Raw genomic sequence first — 25,114 nt, 5'->3', positions numbered from 1 at the left:
ACTTGCATAACAATGACTTTGTCCCACCTCTGATAGATTGGTAATCATTCAATTGTTATTCATTGGTATTTGTTTCCCTTATAAGGAATTGTAATGTATTTAATCTCTTATGGTTACACCGCTCACCGCAACAGAAATGATTAACAACCCACGTGTTTTGGACACCAGATCGGATAAGAGCACCATCCTCTATTCAGAAATTAATAACGTTCATGCTCATCATCATCATCGTTATCGTTATCAGTAGTGCTCAATCCACTGTTAGATGAAGGCTTTCCCCCCCAAGCCGCCGCCTCTCATGATCCGGTGACGGTAATATTCCACCGATAGCACCTAGAAGCGTGTGGGTTTGTTTTCGTGGCCTCATCTGCATGGTGGATGGAATTTCTTCCCCAAAATCCAGGCCGGAGTGCCATGCCGTGTGTGCGTGCGTGTGCGTGTGCACGCGCACGTGTGCGGCTCACCTGAGCGAGCTGCCCAGGATGTAGAGGACGAAGAGGAAGAGCATCTGGGGAATAAAACAACAAACGTGGGGACGGTCAACTCGACAGCGAGGATGGGGTCACGTGGTCCTGCCGGGGTTTTGTGAAGTAGTGCTCATCAGCATTATCATTACCACCACCATGATCACGATCACGATCACCAACGGCATTTTTACAATCACCAGTATTGTTACACCATCACTCGCCTGCATCGTTACCATCTTAATTATAATAATCAGCATCAAAAACAAATATCCCTCAAAGCCTTTGAGACCATGTCCCGTAGTCGAGTGGCATCGAGAGAAAATAATTGGCCCTGTTACACGTTCACATTCTACGTACCTTGAAACACATGTACTCGGACGAAGTGCAATGTCCCATGCTGGGTAAGGTCACGATGTCGGTGCTGCTCGTCACGTGATGGATGGCTCCACAAACGAGTCTGGCTTAAACCTCACAACTTCTTTTTTTCGATCGGGTGACGATTGGTGGTGGTGGGTGAGAAAGAATGTGCGAGGTGGTTGATAAGTATCGTTTGTGCGTACACGGTGTGGCCGTCGTGCAAGTCCGGGCGAGCGAGCCCCGTGGACACGACTTCAGCAGTAGCCCACCGAAGTAAAATCTCTCAAATTGTACCGGTAGTGGAGAATGACTGGAGGAGGTTTAAACAAGAGTGAAAACATTTGTAGTGGTGGTGTGGCGGGGGGGATTGTTCCTAAATTCTGTGGGAATTCACCAAAACTAAAAACAGAAGTTGAGTAAATAAAAGATCTCTAAATGATTAACTGTGTTTAGCACCACACCCGTGGTGGAGATGGCAGCTGGAAACCCCCCTTGCTTAGCGAGGTCTAACTGCACAATAAACAAATTAAACATCACCATCACCACTATCAGCCATGGTCTATCCACTGCTGGCCAGGGGTTTGTTGAACTGGTGACCCATGGGCTAAGATGCACGCACACTTGCCCAATAGATTTTTAACATTTACTTAAAAAAACAGATTTTTTTTTCCACGAATGTTCAAAGCCGAACGTTTATGTAACCGATAACGTGATCGATGCTGGTAGCAGAGGTTCGCGGATTGAATCCCAGCAGCCGCCCTGGTTATCACTGCGGTGTGTGTATTAACAGTAACACCATTACCACGCGCAGTCTGCTTCAAATCGGTGGACGTTAAAGATCCCGTGACACCATTTCGCAAGAGTAGGCCCGTTGTGTACTAGCGTCACTGTTAATAATTGTCCTAATTGCACCGCAAGTTACTCAATTAGGATTATACACGCAGCAGCGATCCCCCCCCTCCCACCCAGACACCCCTCTACCTGGGAACACTTAGCAGGACCCTATTTTACAAAGTGTCATAAGACTCTGTTAGGCCATGGCCAATCCACTGATGGAAAAAAAGTCTCCCCCCCCAAGCCATAGCCATCTCATACAATCCCGCGTGATGCAACGATTGGCACGCAAGGAGATTTATAAATCGCTCCATCTCCTCGGTAGGTATACTCCCTTGGTTGCCACTCAGAGGTCTTTTTGTCTGACAAATCAATAAAATATTTGTCTCCATTTCAACGGGGAACGTGGAGGATTATTAACATAAAAGCTCTTCAAAAAAAAGTTTTGCGAGGAAATCGCAATTGTAGCATTATCCATGAAACGCGTGTATTCTTTTTAAATTGACACAGGGAATTAAATCTGTTTTAGATTGGTAAACAACTTCGAGAAGTAGTGGCAAGAGCCATCATTGGGATACGGCGAATCGGGGCGATTGCCCCAGGCCCCGCGCTTATAAGGGGTCAGGGGGCAGGGGGGGCCCCACATGTTGAGATTTTGCCGAGGCCCTCGCCCCACTATGGACGGCCCTCACTCACCTCGAAGGTTTCCAGCGGAGTGACATCGCCAACGACCGACATGGCTGGCCACGCGACACGCAGGAGGAAAAAAAGAAAGAAACAAAAAACCTCAATTAGTACACAGCACAGGTTGATTTCAGCGGCCGTCCCTTGGTCGTTGTGAGACCCCAACAACTCGATCCGGTAAAACCGCAAGTCTCCGCCAAAACGTTTTCGCGGACGGTACCGTAACACCGCCGCCTAAATTGGTCCTAAATCCCCATCCGCAAGCTCAACAACTTGCGGCAGAATTCCAACCACTACAGCACAAGGCAAAAAAAGGTACAGAACTTAGTAATTGTAATCGACACGCACTCGAAACAACGTGCACAAACGACCGCGGCACGGTTAGCCGTGCGGAGGTTCCAAGATAAGAGGTGATGCAGGTGCGTTGTGGTGGGCAGGTGACACCTCACACGCCTGTGCTGGGGGAAGGGGGACCCTTCACATGACCAGATCCGTCTGTTAATGTTCACCCCTTTTACAAGGGGGGGGGGGGTAGGTGACCTCATCCCTGCTCAGATCATCTGAGCAGCGACACCTTGGGCAAATAGATCACCATCAGCCAAGGCCGTAATTATTATAATTATAATCTCCATATATATATAAAAAGGCAAAGTTGTGAATAGGTGTGTCTGTTCAAAATGTTTAGCGTACTTCCCGACATGCAACAAACTTGAAATTTGCCATGTGGGTACATTCCAGACTGTACACCATGCAAAAATTATGAAAATACACTTTTGGGGTGGGGGGGGAGCTCAATAATGCAGAAAAAATTTTCACAGCAAGTGAGCTGTGACGTCAAATCTGTCACGTGACCCGCACACGTGGAAGCGTAACGCATTGTAGTGTAGTGGTAAGCGCGCTGCGCTTGGAACCCGGCGACCCGAGTTCGATTCCCGCTCACGGCCACCACCGGTGACGATTATTTCAACCGGTCCTGGGCCTCCCCTAGGTCGACTCAGCCTCAAACTAGGAACTGGTGTGGTGTGTGAACATCGCCATTGGGGGGACAAAGGCGGCCGGGCGTGGTGAATCCAAGTCCTGGGCGAAGCCGGGTAGTAAAGCTAGTTATAATATGTGTCCCCCCCCCCAATATTTCAAATATGGTCAAAATAACCCCCCCCAATATATTGCTATTAAAAAATAATTGCTATGCTATGTAAAAAAAAACAATTTGATAAACCTTGGCCACAATATCTGGACTTGTCTTCGTATAAATCGATGCATAGATTTCTGTTTATATGATTGTGGTTATACTTTATTAATCCCTAATCTGCCATTACATACAATGAAACAAGAAATGGTAAAAAAGTAAAAACAGAGCAATGTAATACAATACACTGTTCGACATTGTTGTAAAAAAAAAAGTCCATCCCATGTGTTAGGGAATTTTTAAAAATATTTTTGGCAGGAAATCAGTTTTCAAATGTAGATATTTTTCTGGGTTGGGACCCCCAGACACCCTGGAAGATTTGGTCCCCCCCAATGTTGACGCATCTCAGTCATCAACTACTCCTCCGGTCGTCAGTTCCGTTTCTCTCGACCGATGGGGATAACCGCCACGCCGGGAGATAGACGCGAACCTGCGACCTCCGAGATTGCAGGTCCCGTGTGTTGCTGACCATTATGCCGCAGTCACTTCCCCCGCATGTGCCGCTGGACGGGAGGTGATAGGTGTGGGGGGGGGGGGTCGACTACGGCGACGTCACGCCGAGCATGTCAACAAGGGGGTTTCCAGCTTTCGGGGACAGAGGAAATGACCACAGAAGTTGATTACAATTTTTGTTCACGAAATGACTTCAGTCAGTTTTCTATAATCATCAACTGGACTCATTGCTCGACACCACCACCATCATCATCAGCTATTGTCAATCCACTGCTGTAAGAAACCTTCCTCCCCTTGCCGCCACTGCCTCTCACGATCCTAAAATGTCAGTCCACCCCCCTATACCTAATAAATAAACTTTAATAAACAGACCTCATCAATCGCTCCATCGCCTCAGCGGACGTCTGCCTCGGACGTGTTCCATTCCTTGGCTGCCGCTCCATTGTTATCCTGCGTCTTCGCCCATCATCCATCCCTCCGAGCACCTTCATAATGACTCCATAGTAGAGGTTTTTTGGGTTAGATCACGTAAATATATGTGGTTATAAGCCGCCACCACCCGACACAGCCAACTAGTAAGGGTTGTCACGTAAACAGAACATGCCAATTCGTCACTAGTACAGCACTAACAGGTGTGCTTTTTTATTTACACGATCCAACGCAACAAACCTCTAATTATGGATGATATTGATCGCGAAAGCCAACGTGTCTTATCATTCCTATGGCGTCTGCTGGGACGATTGTGGCCGTGCAATAGGAACTATGGACCGCGTTGTAAACCATTGAATTACATAACGCGCCTTTATAACGGAAGAGGACGAACAGAAAAACTCCACAAACGCTCTTTCTCTCCTGGAGGAGCCCCTCAAATGTGGCCAGCAGACCCTAGACATTGTCATCTAGCTCCGGGAACATTGCTGCCACACCATAGGCACGAATAGAAGACTCGTCAAAATCCAGTAAACCCTTACCAACTGGCTTTCACTCGAAAACGCAATGTCACCATCTCAGCAAATCATTGGCGTGTGTTACTGTTGTTGTGTTTACAGTATTGCTGCTCAACCACTGTGATAAACATTACGAATTACAAAAACTAACATCCCTGTGTGTGTTCATTTACTTCGAGGTGAGGTACAAGTGTTAAATATTAACCAAAGCAAAAATTTCGTAACGTTTTGCCCCATTATCAATGCACTGCCAGAAGAGGGCCTCCTTCCCAAGCGTCACTGGGGGCCCGTTTGACCATACTTGACCTCTGCTGGTCACGCAATTCCATCCATCCCACCTTTGGTTTCCCCCCTCAAAATTAAATCAGTGAACAGTGTTTTATTCAGCCCTACGTTGGGATGGAGCTAATATTGAAATTCCAACATTTAAACAAAATCACAAACATCAATCGGCCATGATCAATCTACTGCTGGATGAAAGTCAAATTCCCAAACGGTCGTCAAACTCTCATGGCCAATGGGATTACAATTGATCTGCCTAGCGCCTCTTTACACACGAGCGTGTTTCACTGATCCGTCTCCACAGTGGACGTGCTGCGTTTAGATTATTTGTCTGTTAGAAATTTCCACGTAAGCCACTTGGAGTAATTTTTGAAAAGTAAAAATAGATTATTAAAAGTTGTTTTTACTAAAAGTGCCAGGAATATTCTGAAAAACAAGCTAATAGGGGCCGTCCATAAATTACGATTTTTTACCCCCCCCCCCCCCCGTCACAAAAAGTCAGACCCCCCCCTCAAATATGACGTCACAAAGCTCTGCCCCCCCCCCAAAACCATATTTCCATTTTGAAAATAAAACATGCTTCAAATCGCATTAAACTATTGTCATTGTCGTGCGTATTTAATGTGGCGCTGCACTCTGATATTGTTAGAGAAACATTTATTAAAAAGTCTATTTAATTAAGTAGAACGTGTTGTCTATAGTTAAAGTTGCGCATTTTGATGTGACGTCACCCCCCTACCCCTCTTCACACATCGTCACAAATGTCTGACCCCCCCCCACCCAGATGTGTGACGTCATTTATGGCCGGCCCCATAGCTCAGTTGCATCCACTTTATTACGTCCATCCGCTCACCGACCTCACACCGCTACTACCAAAACGCATCGCTAGAACCTCACGAGACCGATGCTCGACATCTCATCCACAACGAGTGGAAGATTAACGGATTGTGGCCAAGCAACCCAAACTCAGACCGCGTCAAGCCATAGTGTTTAAACCGTATTCTTGTACAGGGAAATAAGAGTTTTCAGGTCCATGCCGCGTACAACCGTTTCAGTACGGGCAAAAACATGTTTTTGTCTATTTGTTTGTGTTTATCCCTTGTGATGGGACTTGCTGGTTTATCCAGGATGTTTCTGTTGCGCATCGTCGCTTTAAGATGTTCTGTGTTCATATTTAGTTTGTTGCGGTTGCACCCGACTCAAAAGCCGCATGGCTCACAGGGCTATACCCAATTAATGAAACTTGAACTTGTAGGATGAATGTTGACATTTAATTGAAAAGGGGCACCTGGGGTGACCAATAAGGTCAGAATTCGTCTGTACCAAGGTAGGCCGCACTGATAAGGGGTTGGCAGGTATGTGACCGATGCTCTCCCATAACATACGGGGAGGCCTTCCACACCTAAAACAACAACTCACCATTCGTCAATAACGTTGTGGGCCTTAAAATAACTAAGAAAACGACGTTTTGGGCAATGACCCTTGCCAAGTCCCCCTATGTAACATGGCCGCCAATTCGCATGCCTCCCTGATGACGTCACGCCCCTCCCCCTAGACCCCTCCCCCTAGACCCCCCCCCACCCCTCCCCCGACGCCCCCCCCCCATCCCGCACAGACCCCCGAAGCTCCACGTCGCACGTTCCCGCGTCCGCCCTCCTCCCATTGGCTCACGCGGGAGCCACGTGACGGCGCCGTAGCCAATCGCGATGGCGAATCCGTTCCCCACACCCCCACCCGCCACCCCTCCATCCCAGCGCCCCCGCCCCCCCGCCCCTCGCCGCCACTCGAGTGAAGATTTGCGTCAAATCGCGACACTTTTTGATTTTAAAAAATTGTTTTTTTTTTACGATTAAAGATAAAACCCCCAAACTAACAACACAACTCGCGACCACCCCGTTAATAAGACAGGTGACGCCATGGGGCTGACGATCTCCTCGCTCTTCACGAGGCTGCTCGGCAAGAAGCAGATGCGGATCCTGATGGGTGAGTGGCGGCGGCGGCGGCGAGCCCCGGGGGCCTCACGCACACACAGCTCACAACACCTCACCTCACACACACAGCACATACACACCACACATCACACACAGCTCACAACACCTCACACACACAGCACATACACACCACACAGCTCACAACACCTCACTTCACACACACAGCACATACACACCACACATCACACACAGCTCACAACACCTCACACACACAGCACATACACACCTCACCTCACACACAGCTCGCCTGTAGCTCACTCACCACACACAGCTCACACAGCTCACCAACACCACACACAGCTCACCAACACCACACACAGCTCACACACCTCACCCATAGCTCACACATACCACACCTCACCCATAGCTCACTCACACACAGCACATACATACCACACCTCAACACACCAGCTCCACACCTCCACACTCAAGCTCACCCACAGCCACAGCTCCTACAGCTCACCCACACACAGCTCACCCACAGCCACACACAGCTCATCCACACCACACCTCGCACAGCTCACCCACAGCCACAGCTCCTACAGCTCACCCACACAGCCACAGCTATCCACAGCTCCTACAGCTCACCCACAGCCACAGCTCACCCACAGCCACAGCTCCTACAGCTCACCCACACACAGCTCACCCACAGCCACAGCTCCTACAGCTCACCCACACACACAGCTCATCAACACCACATCTTACACAGCTCACCCACAGATCTCACATACTCGAACTCCCAGGCTGTAATTGTAGACTCATGGGCCTTTCATAGACTTCAGCCTCTCATGAACAGAGCATCCTCGCACGCTCAAAGTTCCCCTACACCTCGCCTAGGCGAGACCTCTCACAGCAGCCCCTCATCCTGTCAGTCGTCTCATAGCAGACGGTCCCGTACAAGCCTCATTCTACCAAACTACATCAAAGCAACCTCATAGCCTCCTCGACTCGTATCCTCTCAAAGCAGACATATGGCATCTAATGGTAGACCTCACTCGACATATCCATAGCACTCGCATGCCGGACTTTGCATTCATAGTCGGGGAGATAACACTAAACTTCTCCATCTCCACGCAGAATCGTAGCAGACGTGTGGTATACACAGCCTCTCATAGCATCTTACAGCCACTCATACCATACTCTTGATATACACAGTCTCCCATTAGTATCTTACAGCCTCTCATATAACATTCTTTACACACACAACCTCCCATAGCATCTTCCAGTAGACCCATAGCCTCTCAACACACACACACAACCTCCCACAGCATCTCACAGCCTCTCCTAACACTCTTGATACACTCAGCCTCCCATAGCATCTTACAGCCTCTCATAACATACTTTTGATAATCACAACCTCCCATAGCATCTTACAGGAGACCCACATCCTCTCAACACACACAACCTCCCATATCATCTTACAGGAGACCCACAGCCTCTCATACCTTTCTTTACACACACAGCCTCCCATAGCATCTTACAGCCTCTCATAACATACTCTTGATAATCACAACCTCCCATAGCATCTTACAGGAGACCCACAGCCTCTCATAACAAACTCTTCATACACACAACCTCCCACAATATCTTACAGCATTCACATCCTCTCATAACAACCTCCCATAGCATCTTCCAGCAGATCCACAGCCTCATAACACACTCTTGACACACACAACCTCCCATAGCATCTTACAGGAGACCCACAGCCTCATAACACACTCTTCATACACACAACCTCCCATAGCACCCACATCCTCTTATAATAACCTCCCATAGCATCTTCCAGCAGACCCACAGCCTCTCACCGTGACTCCAAGAGGCGGGCGAGGTCTCGAGTGGAACTTGAATTACCACCGCCTCCAAAAGTCCTGGTGGACCCCCTCCTCTGGAGTCCCGGCACCCGACCGAGATGCCGGTCCCCACAGTTAACACGATGTCGTCACTTAATTAAGCAGATGCTAATTGACATTAGCAGCAGCAGCAGCAAGCGGTGGCAGCCACCACGTGTCCCCGCCCTAATCGATATCGAACGTAAACGACCACGTGCGTCTTCATCATCGTTATTCCTAAAGCAATCTATTGGTATCGATCTGTGCGCGTCGTATTTAATTGGTATGCAGCCGCTAGAGGCCGCTACAATTCACGACGAATGTTTCATATTAAATGTTTCATATGAACTATTGATTAATCGCGTTGGAAGGGAATTCCTAACAGACTGTAGGGGCAAGCGATGTTAGCGAGCACCTATTAAGGCCGGAACGGAAGCACCTCATCACCACGCCCGGCCGTCTTTGTCTCCCCAGTGGCGGTGTTTACACCGCACCAGGTACTCATTTCAGGCTGAGTCGACCTAGGGGAGGCCCAGGTCCGGTTCAAATAATCGTCACCGGCGTTGGTCGTGAGCGGGAATCGAACTCGGTTCGCCAGGTTCGTGGCGTTAACCACAACACCACCGCTCCCCAACCATGTGGTTGGGAAAAGGGAGAGTTCGTGATCAATGGCTCGATTGAACCCGACCTGGCTTGATTGGTGGGCCACTTGCGTTTCCAATTAGCAGATATATTTAATTACAACTCCCACACGTAAATGAGATCTCTCATTCGGACCAATTGTACGCAATGCGAAAACAGGATGTTGTAATTATCATCTGGCGAGCAAGTGGAATGACGTTTGAAGCTACAGTCCTGGCATTTAAAACATAATCTGAATTGCAGATGTGCGTTAGCTTATTACAGATTTGTTTAACTCAACGTTTACTTAAGCAACATATATAATTAAAACGAACACACCTACTTGCTGCCCTGTTAGTAGTTGAGATACTGTAACAATACTGCTGAGAAGTCTTTAGTAAAATCTCTATATCATCCTGTCGACTTCGTGAACAATTGTGACTCGATTAAACAGAGTTTATTCGGAGAATAGAACAAAAATACTGTACAGTACACTCGTAATGAACACATATCAATGTGCCCCTGTCTTTGCATAGGTGAGATAGAATGTTACACTAAAGATATTCTTCTTGTTTGGTCCAATCGACTGTATAAACATTCACTCGATTTAACAAGACCTGATCTTCCGTGTTTACCCACTCACAACAACACTCACTCACCTACTCACTCAGCCACACAATCACCCACCCACTCACCATTCACTCACCCACCCATTCACCATTCACTCACCCACCCACTCACCACTCACTCACCCCTCACTCACCTACTCACTCAGCCACACAATCACCCACCCACTCACCACACTGCAAATCACAACAACACTCACCTGCCGACACAATCACCCACCCACTCACCACACAATCACCTACCCACTCACCACACTGCAGGTCACCTCACTTCGCTCTGCTTCTTCCATCGCACGGCTCCGATCTGGAATTCTTTCCTCCCATCATCATCATTGTAATCGTCTCTTTTCTCCCCATTCTCACACAACCATGCTCAATTTAAGAAACGCATATAACGCTTATCTATCACACTTTCATTGCTGCTGTTTTTGCTGACTGCTTGGCGTTTTCGGGGCTCTGTACGGACCGTACTCAGAAATCGTGGTTTAATAAAAAGAAACAAACCCAAAATCAACAAAAACATAGCAAACGTAGTCATCAATCATCTGCGCAGATTTCCCCACCAATAAAATTACGCACACTCTTCAACCTGCAACTGCCCCAGCGTGGTGGTTAATTCGGGTTAAACGCCCCCCCCCCGCCTCACCAATCTCCTACAGTGGTGGGGAGGGGAATGCCTTCATCCAGCGGTGGGTTCGTAAATGATTTTGTTGATTAGAAACCTTTTATAAACTTGCGCAACAGTAAATATTATTATTTACCCCACACTGAAAATCCCACCCACGTTGTGAAATTACCAGGCAGTCCCACCTCGGGAGGGCAGCAGCAGGAGGCGGCAGCAGGAGGCAGTTGTCGACAGCAGTAAAACACAGCAGTGGGCAGCAGTAGTTAATGGCTTTGCACCCTTCCCAGTTGTATCTGAAAGCCCTTCCGTTCAGGGTCGACAACTACCGAGCCACTCACGAGGGGTGTGGTCGCGTCTCTGTGTGTGCGGTGCCCTCTTGGACCCCCACGCGATGCAGGGAGTGGAGACCTCCACCACCACCGTCTTTTAACCCCCCCCCCTCCTACACTATCCCCCTGCCGACAGGAAGTGTGAAACTCTACTTAGAGTAAATTCTTCGACTGCCCCGTTGACGGCGTCCTCTTGCCTTAACTAAACTATTTTGTATTTTACCAGGTAAGGCCCACAGAGCTATACAGCTCTTTTTCAGAAGCGACCTGGCCACAAATGATAGCTCAAGGAAATGTGGACATGTCTAGCAGCTAAATACTTTAAAACGCACGTTTCTAAATGTGGAGGGAAAAACCGGAGGATCTGGATAAAAAGCCACGCGACCACAGGGAGAATATGCAAACTACAAATATACAGCAGCAGGCATCGGGGTCCGGATCGAACCCATGACCTCCTGTATACCAGGCGAGGTAGTTAACATCTCGCCACGAAGATGCTCGTCCATATCCTTCTTGGCCTTGTCTCTCCTTCTCATCTTGGGTTCATCCCTGGGTCTCTTGCCCTGCACGTCCCGTCTGCAGAACTTTCCGTCCCACATCCTCAGAATCCTGTCATCCTCATCAGGATGTGCCCCCCGCCACCTCGCTCACACCTCTTCTCATCTCGTCGTCCGATCGCTGCCAACTTCATCATTTTACCCAATCTTCTCGTTTATAATTCTCTCTGCACCTGTTTTTTTCCCCAAGGACCACATCCACATTCTCATTCCGGCTCTGTGCAACATCTCTCTTCCTCCTCTCTCCTTCGCAGTGGCCAGCATTCACACCCATGCGTCGTGCTCAGAGGAAATTCAGTCTCTGCTATCTATGTAAGCACGGGCTTAGATAGCAGACTCTCATAACAGACTAACAGTCTCACAGAGCAGACTCACAGACTTGCAGCAGAGTTTCACATAATTCCATAGAAGCCTCGTAACCTTACACAACACTCATAGCCTCGCATAACACACAAAACATACAATCTCGCATCACTCAATGTGTTACACATAGCATGTTGGAGTCTTGCAGCAGACCGTTGCTTAGACGTATAGCTTCTCACAGCAGACTAATAACCTCTCTTAGAATTATATAGCAACCTCATAGCGTAGCATCCCCTCATAACAGACCGTCTTACATAGCACTTGTAGCTTTGTATAGCAGACTTTCATAACCTCTCGGCATCTTGCAGGAAACTAATTACCTTACCATAGACTCATAGAAGTGTATCACAGCCTGTCAGGGGTTAGAGGTTGGAGCTCGGGTCGCGGTGTGGAATCTGTCACACTTCTGCCTGTCAGGGTCTCCCCGGGGTTATGTCAATAACCGTAGCAAATTACTTTACAGTACTGCACTTTGTTCAGACGCAATTACAGCTGCCTTCGGCATCATGGGCACCACAACTGTCACTGCGGTTTAATATTTCATATCACAGAGTAGGTTACTCGTGGCATGGACTCAAAATGTGTTTCTTTTGAAGAGTCAGACCATGGTCCGATAAGTGTGTATAATGGCAATTTATTCACAACAAAAAACACGCTGATTAGAGTACGTCCACCGGGGAGATGGACCGATTGAATCGATTTGTACACGGGTGCTAGGTGGATTGTGGCATCGCAGGATCATGGGAGATGGCGGTGGATTGGGGAAGTCTTCACCGAGCAGTGGATTGACCGCGGCTGATGATTGTTTTAAACCCAAAATGCGTGTACACACAAATACACGCAACGAGTGTGAACACGTGATATTCATCCCAATTGGAAAACGTCAGCTGGCAGATTTCAAACAGTGTCCATTGCTCCAGAGCTCAGTTTAGCCGTGGCTTGGCAGGGTAGCCAGGTAACACAGGGTAACTGGCTTATACTGGGTACGTGGGGCCAGAGGCTTACCCAGGGTCACATAATAATATTATCAACATGTAACAGAGCGCTGCACAGTACAAGCTCGCTCGCACAGAGAGAGAATGACTCAGAGGTGCGAGGAGGAACCGCTAAACAAGCGGAAAGGCAGCAACAGCCAGGCAGTGAGCCGGTGCCAATCTCCCCACTCTCCAAGCTCTGCGGTGCTTTATATATTAAGTTGTTATCAACCGATGAATGAGTGTTTATGCATGTGACCGGAGTGTTGTAGGCCCCGGTGTTATTTGCGATACTGTATTTAATCGCCTCATTCTCTCTTGAGGGTCGTTGCCCGATTGGGCGTGAACTCTGCCGCTAATCTGAGGCAAGTTACCGACCAATATGTCACATCTGATGATTCGCCAGCGAACAGGGCAATATCGCAAACTTTGTCCGATTGCCCGCCCCTCGAGCGATGTCAGGGAACGCGCGACACGAGGTGACGGATGAAGCCGCCGTCAAACGCGATTCTCCTTCTGCGTGGCCGAGCCCGGCTCCTCCGCGTTGCTCCGCGCGCATCGCTCTAACGAGGTCGCGGCGGCGCCCGCGGTTCCACCAGGCTCCTCCGTAAGCGCGAAACAATTAGTCGATTTAAATCAACATCTTGGTTTTTTTTTACTTTTGTTGTTGTTGCAACGTCTTGGGGCTCTCTGGCAGGATTCTCTGACTATGTAGAAAGCATCGGATGAGTTTTGGATTTTCAAGGACAATGTCGGACCTTATTGGATTTTCACATAAGTTTATTTATGCACTAAACGTGTGGAAGTGTTGTATGCTCCGCGGTTTTGGAGATAAATCTGAAACCAAAAAAAACTGCAGATACTCCAAAAAAAATTTCTCGGCATGAGATTTTCAAAACTTTTTTTTTAACGAATCTGAAAATCAGGAGGCGATCCCCAGTAGGAAGGTGCAGTTCCCTTTTGTTGATTAGGTTCTCACTTGAGCTCTTTACCCAGTTGTGTATTTGCTATCCATCAGCAGAGTGCATGAAGAGGAGTATAGTGAGATGAGAGGAGAAAGGTAGGAGAGTGCGTGGAGAAGACTAGAGTGAGATGAGAGGAGAAAGGTAGGAGAGTGTGTGTGGAGGGGAGTAGAGTGAGGTGAGACAGGAGAGCTCGGCAGGGGCGAGTCGATGGAGGATCTAGAAGGCGGTGAGTGTGTGATCTTGAAGTTGATCCAATACTGGATTGTGAGCCAGTGGAGGGATTGAAGCATTGTGGTGATGATTGGAGATGCTACAGCAGTTCACAACTAAATGAACATAAATCCTTTTCGCCACTTGTAGTTCATGGGCACGACATACCCTGGCAGCAAAGGCTACAGACAGGGTTAAGGTTGGGGATAATCGTCAGGGCTACCACCGATTTGGCTGCGGTGCTATTGTTCAAACGCGGCGATGGCAGCGGCGAGTGGCGATTTGACACCGGCGTCCCCAACCTGTAAAGGTCGTCCCGGTGATACGCAGGGAATTGCCGACCGGCGTGGCTAAACCAACGGGCCACCACGAGACACGTCACTGGCGCGAGGCACCGGTGCAGCCGTGGTGGTGTTTATAATAAAATATAAAAAACATGAAGATAAAAGGTTTACTCAATTCCACGGAGGATGCGCGGGTGACGGGCGCGCGGGTGACGGTTGTTGTGTGATGCGAGATCGCCCCGGGGATCTTTACAGCCACCACCGCCGCTGCCACTGCGGCCGTGGTTGTTGTTCAGACGGCGGTGTGGCTTTGCTGCCACTGTTTTGAACGCTTTTACAACTATTACCCTCTTCCGTACTGCCAAATAAAGAAGCAACTGTTCGAGATTCAGTTGGAAGTGATATCGCCATTCGGTTACTTTTGTCTGAGATTCGTGAATAAATTGTGGAGTACTTTGATGTTGTCTTGCCGGCCGAGTTGCCCTTGAAAAAGAGCTTCTTAGCTCAGCGGGCTTTCCTCGGAAAATAAACTTCTGGTTCTGAATTGCTGATACACCTACGGCCTTTATATTTACATTGGGGAGCGGTACGAACCTGTCCAGTCCCCGGTTTGGTGATTGTAGCCACGGTCGTCCACCAGAGGAGAGAGTCTTTTATTCTCCACTTGCACATTAGGTGCCGCATCTGCCATGCTTTGTGCGGATCCAAAGAAGGTTCACAGAGTTAATGAGTTACAGACAGACAGACAGTAAACTCTGCGCTGCAGCCAAATCAGGCGAGAGTGCAAACATTCTCATAAATATGATCCAATATAAACTACATTTTAGTATAAAAGATGCGTTGCTATTTTTTTGTACTTGGGTCAATAGGAAAACGGCCAAACTGATCAGAGGGTTGCCCAAAACTTTGCGATTGAACTCACGCGAAAAGGACCGGTCTGAAAGGGGTGTTATGCGTGACATCGTCCCACGACATCATCTCGCTCGTGACCTCGTCTCCCCCTTCCCGTGCATCCATACGTCATCATCGCGTTGTGCGTCGGCACGTTGGGAGGGCCGTTGTGGAGTCCGTGCGTAGTCCCGTGTGTCGTTTCTCACAGTTGGCCTTGACGCTGCCGGAAAGACGACGATCCTGTACAAGCTGAAGCTGGGAGAGATCGTGACCACCATCCCCACCATCGGTACGCACGCAACACCCCGCTCCCCCACCCCCCACTCCGCAGCCTCTTCGCTTCTCCTAGGTTTGACCATACTTCACCACGCTGGCAAGCCAGTGCGGCTTGGTGACGGCAGGCAGAGAGTGTGGACATGCCAGTGGCATAGAAGTACGGCCACCGCTCTGCTTTTCCAAGGGTTTTGTTTACAGTTTTTTTCATAATGGGGAGGAGGGTATTTGTACCATACTTCACCGCGTTGGGCAGGATGGCTTTGTGAAGGCAGGGAGCATAGACGCGGGATTTTTGCAGCACCGCCCTTTGTTGACAAGGTAGCCCCACGAAAAACAAAGCCCTACCGAGTCCTCAAGACTATTGTTACAGGAGGGTCCTGCGTTGAGATGTTTGTCCAGTTCCTGTCAGCGCAGCACGCTCCGGCGTGATGTCGGGTTGGAGCGTGTGTCGTGAGGCACGACGTCCGACGTTTCGCTCCCAAGTGCTGGGAGCTTCAGCACCGGAATCCAGGTGCCGATTACTTCCGTAATCGGAGGTTTGGCAATCAAACCCAGATTCCCAGCGATGCATCTCAGTGACAAACCCTGTCCATCAGCCACTTCATCTCAGAGACACTCATTGCCAGTGCTCAAACCTGGGAGGTGCCACCTCACTGCATTTACAGCTGCATGGTGCTGATTTTATCCGGAACTGAATTAGGCTCCCAGCCCGGCGGTGGTGGCTACGCATGTGGCCTGTAATCCAGCACTGTGGAGGCGGCAAGGGTTGGTGGATCGCACAGATGTTGTGGTGCTGCCTTCCTCGTGAGCATCGTGTTGTGTGTATGGGATAGAGTGTTTCCCCCTCGCTCATACACGTGGGCTTTCTCGGGGTGCTCAGGTTTTCCTCTCACATGTGTACGCTCATGAATCGGCCGATAACACCTTAATATATAGAGGACCGCAGAACTTGGTCAATTGTCGGCGCCGGCTCACCGCGTGGCATCGGCGTCTCCCACTGGTCTGCGGTTCCTCCTCACGCCTCTCGATTCGCCCTCTCTCTGCGAGAGCGAGAGGCGACTCCCATGCGGCGACGGTGCAGCAGAGCCGTGAGAACCTCCCATCTACGTGGTCCTTCTTGCCGCGTGTGGCGCCTGGGAACCGTTCGACTTGGAATAGCGACGAGCGAAGGCTCCCATGTGCGGCCCACATGTTGCGGTTTACTTGGCCCGCCGGCAACCTGCCTCCAAACCGCAAAGAGGTTCAGGGTCACGTGATCAGCTGTAGACCTCGTAGCAGCTCACACACGACAATGATATATATATTTTTACAGAATTAAAATAAATAACCTCACTGAATCTTAATTCTCATTTAGGAGGGTCCCCGGTACATTGGGATGTTTTGGCAAATTCCTTAATGGCAACTGGAGCACTGCTGGGAAGAATGTACATCCGTGTGAGTGCGAGAACAGGGTGGAACAGGTTGTGAGTCGGTTTCCTGCTTGCTGTGCTGCCTGGTGCTGGCCACCTCGTAGTGGGGAGATATCCGCGTAGGCGTCCCCGCCCGCCGCGTGATCGACGTTTAGTCAAGCACGTAAAAAAAACAATTCCTCACCCGGCGCGTGAACGCACGTCACCGCCACCGCGTATCGGCTGCACCGTGAAGATTCTTAACTGAGAGCCAGGAGGCGGCGGTACTTCCTGAACGGTCGAGTTTCTTGCATCTTGACGCGTAGGGCGGCACGGCGGTGGCGATGCAGTGGTGACACTCGCGTCTCACAGCAAGAGGGGCCTGGGCTTCGATTTCCTACACAAGGCGTTTGTGTGTTCTACCCCCTGTACTACAGAGGTTTCATCCAGGTTATCTGGTCTCTTCCCATAGCTGGTATTGGCTGAACATCCCAATGCTGAAAAGTCACGTGTCAATTACTCATTTGGGATCACATGCAGCAGCAGGAACATCGCTCCCCCAATGACTGTGAAAATTTTGCAGGACTCTCCTGCAAATTTTTTTTACAAAAAGAATAAAATTATAATAAAGAACTGCTCCACCACGCTCAGCTGCGAAGAGCGGTTGAGGCGATGAAAGTGTTCGAGCAGGCGAGTCGTGCACAGGATTCCTAGAGTTTCATGCGTAACCAGAGCCCCGATCTCACACTCGTCGGTACCACCTGAGGTGGCAATTTCACCTTTGCGGTTCCGATGCGCTAACCCACTTGAATGAGTGGGGTTATGAAATAATTCACGCTGAACTGGCGGTGTAACTAAATCGGGACAGGCTAGAGCAGTGGTTCTTAACCTGGGGTGCACGCACCTCCCGGGGCTGCGAGATGCACTTTCTCAGAACCAAATGAGGTGTAGGCTGCAGTCAAGGTTAAGAACCAGTGGGCTAGAGATTTGCTACATTAGTTGGGACCGATTTCTGCCCTGGCCCGTGGACTATTAGGTACGAGGAGCATTTCTTATGTCGACCTTTTACCTCCGCGCACTACTCTTGGGGCATCTGCGTGAGCTGCGGTGAGGGTCTCTCTCATCAACAAGTCAAAACGACTTCCTGTTCCAACGAGCACCAAGGCATCGGTGCTCATCTCCTGTGTTGTACAGCCCTGCAGAGCCAGTGGTGGAAATTCCCCATTCCTATGGCGGGGCCAGGTCTATCCATTGAAAAACTGCTGTTGACTTCCCCCCGCAAAGTGGCTACTCAATTGATCGACCCCGGAGGGAGGGATGATGGGATGGGCTGAGCCAACCAGGATTTGAACTGCCAGCTCTTGGTAACAAGAAAATCAGAGTCGTTAGAACTATTTCAGTCCGTCTTGAAAGCTCACTTCTTTAAACTGGCCTTAACACACCCCCCCAGTTCTGACCGTTTAACTTGCATGTTCTGTTAATTTCCTGCTTTCCATACACGGTGGGCACATTGGGATCTACGGATGAAATGAGGCAATTTACAAACGTAATTCGTAAATTATTGTTAAGATCTGGTCGCTGCGATCCGCTCGCTCTACGGCTGAGCAGCCGTCTGGCAGGCTGGTTGCGGCGCGTTCAGTACAGGTGGCAAGATAAATGTAACCTCCGTACCAGGTAGAGTGGTGAGATGTTTACTACCTCGCCTGGTATACAGGTCGTGGGTTCGATCTCGAACCAGACGCCTGTATATTTGGCGTTTGCGTGTTCTCTCCCCCCGCGGTCGTGTGGATTTTTCTCCGGGTCCTCCGGTTTTTCCCACCACATTTAGAATCGACGTGCGTTTTAGCGTATTTGGCTGCTACTACATTTCCACGTGATAAACCACTTCGGTGAGCTATCATTTGTGGCCAGGTCGCTTCTGAAAAAGAGTTTATAACTCAGTGCGCCTTACCTGGTTAAAAGAAAAACAAAAAAAGATATCATTATAAGCAGACGCTGCCGCCGCCTGTAAAATCATCCGAGTCGGTCCCCTGCCCTCCTGCCCTCACCACGCGAACGCCGTGTCCCCCGGCGGCGCAGGCTTCAACGTGGAGACGGTGGAGTACAAGAACATCTGCTTCACTGTGTGGGACGTCGGAGGGCAGGACAAGATCCGGCCCCTGTGGAGGCACTACTTCCAGAACACGCAGGTCAGCAGGCACGGCGACCCGAGTCCGATTCCTGCTCATGCCCAACACCAGTGATGAATATCTGAACCGGTCCTGGGCCTCCTCTGGGTCGACTCAGCTTCAAATAAGTACCTGGTGCAGTGTGTGAATATAGTCACTGGAAAGACAAAGGCTGGCCAGGCGTGGTGCTGGCCACCCACCGCCTCTAGTGTCGTGCTCGCCTTCATAGGTGCTCGCTAAGAGCAGTTGCCCCAAAAAGTATGTTAAGGCTATAAGGGGGATCTTTATCTTTGTAAATGTGTGTGAAGGTAGTATGCTCTCCCCCCTGTTCTGCAGTGTGAGTGTGTGAGTGAGTGGAGTTTGTATGTTCTCCGTCTCTTCTGCAGTGAGAGAGTGGAGTTTGTATGTTCTCTCCCTGTTCTGCATGGGTTTCGTCCAGATTCTCCAGATTCCTCGCACAGCTCAAGCATCGCACAATGTAACCGATATTAGCCAAACCGCATTCAAATGCTGCAAAAAAAAAATCCATTCCTCAGTTGGCTGACTTCAATTATCACCACAGTGTGGTGTTATAATAATGTAATCAATAATTTGGCGGTTGTATCACGCGCAAGTTTGCGTTCACTGTTAAGAGAGAGCGAGAGGGGTGATTCAGAGGTGGCGGGAAATCACCGACCAGCGCAAATGTCGGCGCCGGCTGCCAGAATTTACTCAAACTCTGTGGGCCTACATTGGGTTGTTTGCCTTCGGTAACGAGTGGTCTATACGCGCGGTAGTACCCCGGAGAAAATCCACGCATGCCAAAAGGGGAAATGCTCCATCCCTGTATGGATGAAGTACAGATGGAGATAAAATCCATTCGCTGTACTCGGGTTAATCCGTAAATCGGGAGCAGCGGTGGAGGCAGAGACCGACTGCGGTTCATCTCAGTGCCGAGTTATTTGGGGGTTTGCGCTCGGATATCGCCGCCTTCCCGGCGGTGTGGCTCGTTTGCCGGGAATCGAACATGGCACTGCTAACCTCTGCTGCGTGTCGTGTGTGCGCGCCTGCACAGGGCCTGATATTCGTTGTTGACAGCAATGATCGCGAGAGGACGCAGGAGGCCGCCGAGGAGCTGCAGAAAATGGTGAGTGCCCCCGTTATTCCCTTCCACTGACAAAACCTGGAACCCAGCAGGGAAGAACGGCCGCACGCACGCCTTCCATTGTCACGCGTGATGACATCGTGTCGTCGAACTGATTGGAACGCCACACTGTTAACGTCACCCATCAAACAAGCGCACGTCAGAATTCGTTGTGGAATCTGTGCGTGACGCGTGGTGGCTTTTCTTCCCCAGGTGACGTCGCGTCCGATGACGTCATCTCGTGGTTACGTCACGGCCTTGGCCGACGAGGCTTATCATTGAAGCGTGGGCGCAATTGAGCACGGGGGACTTTGTTTGCGTTGCGTTCTAAGCTGCCCAGGCTAAACCGAATCCAATCGCACGGTCGACTGGCGGTGGTGGCGGCGGCCGCGGTGACGCGACTGTTGATTTACTGCCATTGTTGTGCCTGTCTCTGCTACCGTCACCGCCGCCACGGCTAGCCCGACGTTGTGACCGCAGTTGCCGTTGGCGCTGGTTGGCACTGGGGCCGGCAACGGATCGATGTTGAGAGGCAGCCAGAGGCGGGGGAGTGGCTTCTCGAACAGTCTCCCATCCCAAGGACCACGCAGGCTGAATCCTGGTCAGCCTCCGAGGCTTGAGTGGGCCGTTTGTAGGTGGGCGCAGGCTGGTCAATACTAAACTCAACTTTCTATTCGAGCCATATAGCTCTTTTTCAGAAGTGACCTGGCCACATAAGATAACTCTAAGTGGCTTATCATGTGGACATTTCTAGCAGCCATATACTCCGAAGGAAAAATCCATGCCACCACGGGGAGAACATGCAAGCTCCAAATGTACAGGCGTATCCACGACCTCCTGCATACCAGGAGAGGTAGTTAACATCTCACTACCGCGACATACAAACTACAAATATACAGGTGAATCTACGACCTCCTGCATACCAGGAGAGGTAGTTAACATCTCACTACCGCGACATGCAAACTCCAAATATACAGGCGAATCTACGACCTCCTGCATACCAGGAGAGGTAGTTAACATCTCACTACCGCGACATGCAAACTCCAAATATACAGGCGATTCTACTACGACCTCCTGCATACCAGGAGAGGTAGTTAACATCTCACTACCGCGGCGAGATGTTAACGATAGGCGGGGGTCGCCCGCGTGCATAGAAGCTGACAGCCGTATTTCCAGACTCGCCGCCCGCGCATCGGCTGCCATCCGCTTTGTGCTCCCACAATGGGAGGCTCTGCGCTCTTCACTGTCAACTCTGGCACCCGGTGGCGCTATTTATTTGACTTAGAAGCCGGGATTTGTGTTCACACGGTGCCTCAAGTCAGGGAGAGGAAGGATAAAGCAATCGCTGCTGCTGTTGCCGCACAGCTGCCAGGAGTAGATTATTGGGAGTTGAATAGTGAGAGAATCGCGCGATTGTAATGTTGAATTTGCATCACTGGCTCTGCAGGGCCAGTAAACGGGTGGATGGGCACCAATACCCCGATGCTCATTTGAGCGAGAAGTCTTCCTGGCTTACGAGTGACCCTAGCGCCCTTGTCCTTGTCACACAAAACAAGAGTGACAACGCAACGCGCCGAGTCTGTCCTGCGTTTAGCACGAGCACCGTTTTGTGAATTGACTCATCTTCATCATAATCATCAGCTGGATGAAGGCTTCTACCTCAAGCCCATCACCATGTCTTCCGGAATAATAATAAATGTCATTGTTATGAAGTAGGAGATCGGCTGCTCGCATGGCGAGCAGGTGCTTTGGATGGATGATAACATCACGGGGTCGTGAGAGGCGGTGGCGGCTTGGGGACTGGCCTTCATCCAGCAGTGGATTGGTCTTGACAGTGGATCGAGTCCGGTTGACGGGAGCAGAGCGATGAAGGATGAGGGATCGTTAGTTGAATGTAAGAGAGACGAGATGTCGTGTTTGACTCGGGAGAGCGGATGCGCACATCCGTGCTGAACTGGTGTTTCGACAGCATCAACGCAAACTCGGTTAGACTAATGGAGTCCCATGGGGGAAAAATTCCCCCCTCCCCACCCCCGCCAAGTCGAGACATTCACACGCAGACTGACGTCCGGGTGACGATGCAACGTTGAGAAAACCCCAGCAAATCTAAATAACGACGAGTGTGCGGTGCACGATGTGCGTAGAGTTGCGGGGTGCGGTATACGGTGTGGTGTGCGGTATACGGTGTGGTTTGCGGTATATGGTGTGGTGTGCGGTATACGGTGTGGTGTGCGGGATACGGTGTGGTGTGCGGTATACGGTGTGGTGTGTGGGGTATGCCTTTGACGCAGAGTCCGGCTTGCTTAAGTCAATGCTGGTCAATGTGCCTGATGTTCTAGGCAGAATGAGATTCTCTGTTATTTTAACACAGTGGTGAATGGTAGCGCTTGCATTGGCCGCAGAAGTCACTTGAACCCCTCTCGTGTCTCCCCTTCTCTCCCCATCTCCTTTCTCTTCCCCCGTGTCTCCACTCTCCTCCACGCACCCACAGCTGCAAGAGGATGAGCTGAGGAGCGCGGTGCTGCTGGTGTTTGCGAACAAGCAGGATCTCCCCAATGCCATGACCATCAGCGACCTCACCGAGAAGCTGGGCCTGCAGGGACTGCGCAACCGCACTGTGAGGAACCATCGTCGCCACCATCACCGTCATCACCACCTTCATCGTCGCCACCATCACCGCCACCATCACCGCCTTTGTCACCACCAACATCACCGTCATTACCCCATCATCATTACCGCCATCGCCACCGTCTTTGTCACCACCATCGCCGTCATCGCCGTCATCACCGTCATCGCCACCATCGTTGCCGCCGCCATCACCGTCATCACCACCATCACCGTCATCACCACCTTCATCGTCGCCGTCGTCACCATCGCTCATCACCAAGTGCCATCGTTCTTGTTATCGCCGTCATGTGGCTCTGTTCACGAGCGCCACTCCCCCTCCCCCCCAACTCCCCACCTTGTTCCTACCAGTGGTACGTGCAGGCGACGTGCGCCACGCAGGGCAGCGGCCTCTACGAAGGACTCGACTGGCTCTCCAACGAGCTCTCCAAGCATTAGCACCGCCACACAGCACCACAAGCCAGCACGTCTCACGGCGCATCCCCTCGACTTGCTTGCTCTCTCTCTCTCTTTCTCTCATCTTAATTTAAGAGGCAAATAAATGTACGTACCCCCCCCCCCCCCCGAGACCGCCCCGCAATCGGGACGCGGTCACCGTCGGATTTAGTTGCGCGAGATTTTTCCTGTCGTGGTCGTTGGGCGGGCAGGCGTGTTGGTGGGAGCAGGGGTGGGGGGGCGGCCCGGTGAGCGATGGGTGGCGCTTGCGTTGGCGTCGAGTGCGAGCGCAGGGCGTGTGCTCTCTGCGCTATTGCACTGGACGTAAGTACAGGCGGCGATGGACATTTTCCTTTCGTAACTAACTATATATATCGTTCTTTACTTCCCCTATTGTGCTATCGGTGGGTGTAACGTGCTCACAGAATCTAAGAGCAGCGCAACCCCCCCCCCCCCCCCGTGTTAAGAGAACGAAGCGGATACCCTCGAGCTCCAGCAGGAGAGATGTCTTCAGGTCCGACCTCTGGTCCACTGTAGAGGGCAGCAACGTGAGCACGTGCGCTGCGCGTGCGCTATAACCAACACGTGCAGTCATCCAACGTTCACGACGGAATCTACGCACAGGGTGGGCGCATTCGAGGCTCTGCCAAATGAACGGACTGCGATGGAAAACTCCCGGTCGCGGCTCGAAGGGGGGCGGGGGGGGGGAACGTGTGACGCCACTCCTCGAGCGCTGCTCCCTCGGAAGTTTCTCGAGCCCCGACTTGGCGGGGCGGACGACGAACCGTCGCACGATCCTCGGAGGTGCCACTTCGCCATTCTCAGAAAAGACAGGAAAACTACGAAAACCTTGCCTTTCGCCCGGAGAGGACCGTTACCGTATTTATACAATGTGTCCCGCCCACCAGTCCACCAGCCCGCCCTTTGCGGCAAGTTCTAAACATCGTCGGGGGGAAGGCGATGCCGAATTTGTGGTCTATAAACCGCTGCCTTCAGATCGGTAGCGACCAATGTTTGGCGCCGTCGCTGTGCCCGCCGTGGGTGGCATATCGCAGCCGGAGGTGAACGTGGTGGGGTCTGCTCGTTCCATTGTCTGTGAATTACGGCATTCTCTGGATTATGAGGGCACGCTCGTTTTCGCTGTTTTAAGGCAAGAGCTGGGGTGGTGGTGCTGCGTTGTATTATCTGGTGGCAGCGCGAGTGTTGCCGGGTCTGTGTGTTACTTCCCAGAGCGTCTTGTAATACAGAGAATACGGTAGCGTTGCCACCACCCCCCACCCCCGCTTCCCACATGCAGAATAGATAGCTCGTTGCCCTGGAGGAAGCGACGTACCCACACGGACCGCCGACCTCCCCCCCCCCCCACCCCCGCTGCTGGGTGACGAGGGCCTCTTCCACGGGGGTCGTTTGACCAATCTTCACCGCGCTGGTCGGTGTGAGTTGGTGTCGAGGCACCGATATTGGTTACCCCCCCCCCCCCCTTTACAAGCATTTGTATTCTTCCTCCCCGCCCCCCCCCCCTTCTCAACGTCCTTTTCGGTTCTTTGTGATGAAGTAATCTCTCTTTGCATGTAAGTTTAACCTCCATGCAGTTTCAAATAAAACATTAATTTCAAGACGA

General features: G+C 50.8%; 2 protein-coding genes across 4 annotated transcripts in view; one reads left to right on the top strand and one right to left on the bottom strand.

Moving 5' to 3' along the window:
- LOC133355469 (transmembrane protein 116-like) overlaps positions 1–11,201 on the bottom strand; it is a 20,657-nt gene extending 9,456 nt beyond the window's left edge. Inside the window, exons 1-3 of one of the 3 annotated variants that reach the window (XM_061572785.1) lie at positions 11,091–11,201; positions 2,355–2,398; positions 465–508 (exon numbers count right to left, since the gene is read on the bottom strand). In XM_061572785.1, the coding sequence (XP_061428769.1) occupies positions 465–508; positions 2,355–2,396 (86 nt within the window). In that variant the 5' untranslated portion in view covers positions 2,397–2,398; positions 11,091–11,201. Of the gene's footprint in view, positions 1–464; positions 509–2,354; positions 2,399–2,690; positions 2,781–4,356; positions 4,467–11,090 lie in introns of those variants that run through there. The other 2 variants (XM_061572784.1, XM_061572783.1) reach the window with 2 other exon arrangements.
- Positions 6,979–25,114, top strand: LOC133355489 (ADP-ribosylation factor 4). Its single transcript, XM_061572805.1, has 6 exons — positions 6,979–7,196; positions 15,687–15,767; positions 19,222–19,331; positions 20,365–20,436; positions 22,925–23,050; positions 23,410–25,114. The coding sequence occupies exons 1-6, from the start codon at positions 7,130–7,132 to the stop codon at positions 23,494–23,496; spliced, it is 543 nt and encodes a 180-aa protein (XP_061428789.1). The 5' UTR covers positions 6,979–7,129; the 3' UTR covers positions 23,497–25,114.

This window comes from Lethenteron reissneri, chromosome 51, assembly GCF_015708825.2.
Source record: "Lethenteron reissneri isolate LAM-NWPU_2019-01 chromosome 51, ASM1570882v1, whole genome shotgun sequence".
Taxonomy (NCBI): domain Eukaryota; kingdom Metazoa; phylum Chordata; class Hyperoartia; order Petromyzontiformes; family Petromyzontidae; genus Lethenteron; species Lethenteron reissneri.
The sequence above is the reverse complement of the archived record's forward strand: the minus strand, read 5'-3'. Positions and strand labels throughout refer to the sequence as shown.